The following is a 4,324-nucleotide window of genomic DNA, read 5'->3' as shown; positions in this document are numbered from 1 at the left end:
AATGCATGCATATAAGAATGTGTGAGATCTATGATTAATGATCATCGATGATAATTTACATTTGGTAGCTACCAAAAAATAGTTAAGGGTTGTATTGACACGTTTCATTATGAGTGTCGACAAAGTATATTATTGGCCAAAAATTGGAAAGAGGCAATTCCAATGAAATTGAATATTTGAAACGTGATAAAATACTTGGACCTTTAACCCTACATGGTACAAAAGGGTATTTATCAAAAGTGAAGATAAATTACTATGGCACAATGTCTATTTATAGAGACATGAGATTATGAATATCTTCCCTTATATGAATGACAATTTTCTATAAATGCAGTGTTACATATAGCTGTTATATTGACGAGAGATTTATGGCACGTTGCAAAGTGTCATTATATGCGTATTGTTTATCAAATCCTCAAGGGATTCAAATACATGAATGATTCAAATGCAAGTCCATGAAATGTTGAAAGAGCCTGAAGCTCACTCATGGAATCAAAGAGTCTAAACTCATATGTACTCATTTCATTCTAGTCAACGAGATCTAAATTGCCTTAATGAGTACTATGAAGAGACTACTATCAAATTCGAATTATGAATATAATGTTGCAACATATTCTAACTTTCATAAAGTTATGAATTACTTAGAGCTCTTGAAGAGCTTATATGGACATATCAATACGCAAAGATATTGATGAGTATGGCTAGGTATGCCATGATGATTTTTCAATTTTAAACTATACAAAGTTAAATGTGTCAATTTCTTTATATTGTTTAGCTCTTACTTTGTGTATGAATTTGAGCATATGAGATTGTTTCTAACCTTATTACATGAGATAAGGCTTATTGAAAATCGTCTAGCTTTGTTGGTATTGCTTAACCCTTGCAGCTATGAAAATTTGTGATGAGCCCCTATATGCAAAGCATACATGGTCTCATTTCAGTGATAGACACATCAAACTACTATACATGGTACATGTAGCTTATCGCATACATAATTGAGGCTTGCAACAATCAGGGGGAGATTCTCATCAAGGGAGAGTGTTGTAAATATTATTATTTATGTGGATGTCCATGTAAATACTCATTAGTTATGTTCTTTAATGTAAACCCTACCTCTATATAAAGGAGGCTAATGAGACTGAATGAGCACAATTTTGTTTCCTCCCAACTATTCTCTCTTCATCTTCTCCCTACTTTATAACACATTTAAAGGATTTGGGAATTGTAAATGAGCAAACTAAATAAATTATAATTTGAGAGCTCATAAATAGGGGCAATAGTATGTAAGGGATGAACAAAGAGTTTAATAGGGTTGCAATAAATGCACCATAAAAAAATAAAAAATAAAAGAGAGAATTCCACAAATGGTCACACAATTATGACTCGTTCGATACTGTCAATCAACTTTTAAATATATAACTTTGGTCACTCAACTATTACTCTGTCAATTACTTTAGTCACCCAAGGGACATTTTATCTCAATTTAATTACTAATTCTCCCAATCATTATAATACAAATCTCTCAATTTTTCACAATTAATTATACGAAAATATCATTAATATTATGACAAATAACTTTTTTTTTTAATAAAAATTAACGAAATGACTAAAGTGAATTAATAACAGAATTAAAGTTGAGTGACTAAAGTGATATATTTAAAAGGTGAGTAACCAAAATATCGAATATGTAAAAATTGAGTGACCATTTCTGATATTCTCTCAAAATAAAAATTAAACATGTGAACAACATATATATCATATATATCAGATTATCAGGTATGGTTGATTAATATTCATACGTCGACTTAAGCCGCACTATTATATATACCATAAGAAAATTTGGGGCGAAAACCAAAAACAAATTTCCCAGAAACCTTATAAACACCTGAACACTGGCTCTTATACAATGTTAAAAGGCAAGATATCAATCAACACATGAATGTTTGGCCAAAAGTCCCAAAACCAATTAACACATAGATCCATTGCAATGGCAATTCATCAAACTTACGTTACAGTAGCTAGTAACATAAAAATAGACAGTTTTAACAGTTGGTTCACGGCAGGGCCAAAAGGCGTCGAACCTGGGTGCAGTTAGAAGGCCACACTACACTTACCGCTATGCTAGAGTAGCAAACATCGCTTGACTCTGGCCAAAAATATATATAAATATTCGTTGGACTAGAAATATATACAAAGAAAAAATTGTCGGAGGCCCGCCGACAGGTGGCCTGAGGCGGCAGCCCTCAAAGCCGGCTGTAGGTTTCACCTTTGAATAAATTAATAAATGTATCTCAGTTGGCTTTGCAAGAGGCCCGCACGTCCGCCATGCAAACCCCAGGTGTCATCTTGCATGGCTTAATATGCTTAACTTCCGACACGTATAAAACTTTTCTTCTTGCAAAGCTCTGCATGCATGGCCGCTCAACTATCTCGGCCCACCTAGAAAAAAGACTTATTCAAAAAAAGAAAAGTCTCATACATTTCCAAAAAAAAAAAAAAAAGTCTCATTTGTCGACGCAATTAACGTATCCAGCGGGTCAATCTCTCGTATTTTTTACGGTTCAGGGGAGGCTATACACAAAATCTATATTTAACTAGACGTTAAGGAAAAACATCTCACTCCATTTTTTTTTTTTGACTTTGTCAAGGGGAACCCAAAGGCTTCCTAGGCCCAAGATAAATATCTTCGACGCATGTGAAATACTCTAACTGTGCATTGCAGCACAGTGCCTGGCCACTTTAACAGCTTCGGAATTCAAACCTAGGTTGGGAAACACACCCAACTAGGCAAGAACCACTAGGCCACTTACAGTGGTTAACATCTCACTCCATTTGTTCTTCTCGAAAAGAAAAATATAATAAAAATAAAAATAAAAGGAAAAACATCTCACAGTAGCGGTTCAGACTGCAAACAAAACATAGTGTATATAGTACCCAATCAACGTCCGCCAAATATGCAAAGCACCACCGTCGATCAGTATATATGAATCAGAAAAAATTGTTGCGGTGACGGTCCTGAGTAATTCCCCATCCACGGACTCCGAAATGCAACTCGGACGCAGCAATCAAGAACTCCACAGCTTGCTGCGGTGTCAGCAAATCCACCACCTTCCTCACCGTTCTCAGCCGCAGATCATCCGCCTTCTTCAACACGCTCGTCAGAAGACCCGTCTTCACATCCAGATCGCTACTGCTTCCCATCAGCTCGCTCACTCCGTCTTGCCACTCCGATAACTCCTCCGATATCGCATTCTCCTCCTTCACCTGAACAATCAATTAGTAAGTAAGCAACTAAGCATCGAATATTCGTACATCAGATAACCAAAAGGCGAACATGAAATTCAGAAAACAAATTAAAGCGCATTTCTGTATCATTATTGTTGCATGCATGCATAGGTTTAAGGTTATTGGAGTACAGTTTCGCATTGGAGCTCGCTAACTCTGCGGAACTGGGCGGGGGAGAGGTCGCCAAGGTCGCCGGTTCGAAATCCGCGGAGGATATCGATGATGTGGGCTTCGAAGTGGATGGAGGCCTCGGAGTAGACGAGGTGGAAGGCGGTGGTGGGGCGCCATCCGCCGATCCAGTGGAGGGAGCGCTCGAGGGTGGTGGCCCACGGGGCGACGAAGACGGAGAGGGCGTCGTGCTCGGCAGCCAGAGACTTGACGCTGTAGTACTCGGCGTAGTGAGACATGACCTTGTTGATGACGTGGAGGAGGTGGTGCTGGTGCTCGGTGGTGGTGGGGTGTTTGGGGCAGGAGGAGAGCTGCTGCACCAGGCGGTGGAGCTGCTGGAACCACGTGTCGTTGAAGCTAGTGAAGCCGTTCATGGGTGGCGGCGGTTGACCGTTGGGAATGGCTGGTTTGGTTTTTTGGGTACGAGGGGTCTGAAACAGTGATGAGCTGAAGAAAAGAGGGGCAAGGTATAGAGGGGTTTAGAACTTTGGATGGCTTCATGCCATATGGGTGGTAAACTGGTGATGGGGTTTAGGGTAGGAGTGAGAGGCACGTACCGGCCACGTGGAAGTATTAGGAGAGGCCTCTGGTTTTTATCCCATGCCAATTGGACCAATTGCCAAATTAAATTTTTTTTTTTAATAGAAGACTGGTGCGGCTGCCTTCAAGCCTTATTAATGAAATTGTCAAACATTTTTCTTGAAATGTATTTTGCTTTGTTTCTGTCTAATAAAATAAAAAATGAATATATATATATATATATATATATATATTCTTTTAGTAAAGTTTGAAAGAATTACACAGTACATTTTCCGATCGTGAAACTTTGAGTTACGTTCTTGATATTTCAATACCATATATGGATACTTCT

The 4,324-nt window shown here is 38.5% G+C and overlaps 1 protein-coding gene across 1 annotated transcript; it reads right to left on the bottom strand.

The window, feature by feature from the left end:
* Window positions 1-2,988: 2,988 nt before the first annotated feature.
* On the bottom strand, window positions 2,989-3,827 carry LOC112203500 (protein DOG1-like 4). The gene is made up of 2 exons (XM_024344466.2): window positions 3,417-3,827; window positions 2,989-3,264 (listed from the first exon to the last, which is right to left on the bottom strand). The coding sequence occupies exons 1-2, from the start codon at window positions 3,825-3,827 to the stop codon at window positions 2,989-2,991; spliced, it is 687 nt and encodes a 228-aa protein (XP_024200234.1).
* Between the last annotated feature and the right edge of the window lie 497 nt (window positions 3,828-4,324).

Source organism: Rosa chinensis, chromosome 5 (assembly GCF_002994745.2).
Source record: "Rosa chinensis cultivar Old Blush chromosome 5, RchiOBHm-V2, whole genome shotgun sequence".
NCBI lineage: Eukaryota > Viridiplantae > Streptophyta > Magnoliopsida > Rosales > Rosaceae > Rosa > Rosa chinensis.
Note: the sequence above shows the minus strand (reverse complement) of the source record. Positions and strands in the feature narration are given on the sequence as shown.

Excerpts from the sequence above, each read along its gene's own strand:
- LOC112203500 (XM_024344466.2), bottom strand. The coding sequence starts at position 3,827 with ATGAACGGCTTCACTAGCTTCAACGACACGTGGTTCCAGCAGCTCCAC. Across the intron at positions 3,265-3,416 it reads GCGAGCTCCAATGCGAAACT|GTGAAGGAGGAGAATGCGAT; the intron begins GTACTCCAATAA and ends TTGATTGTTCAG.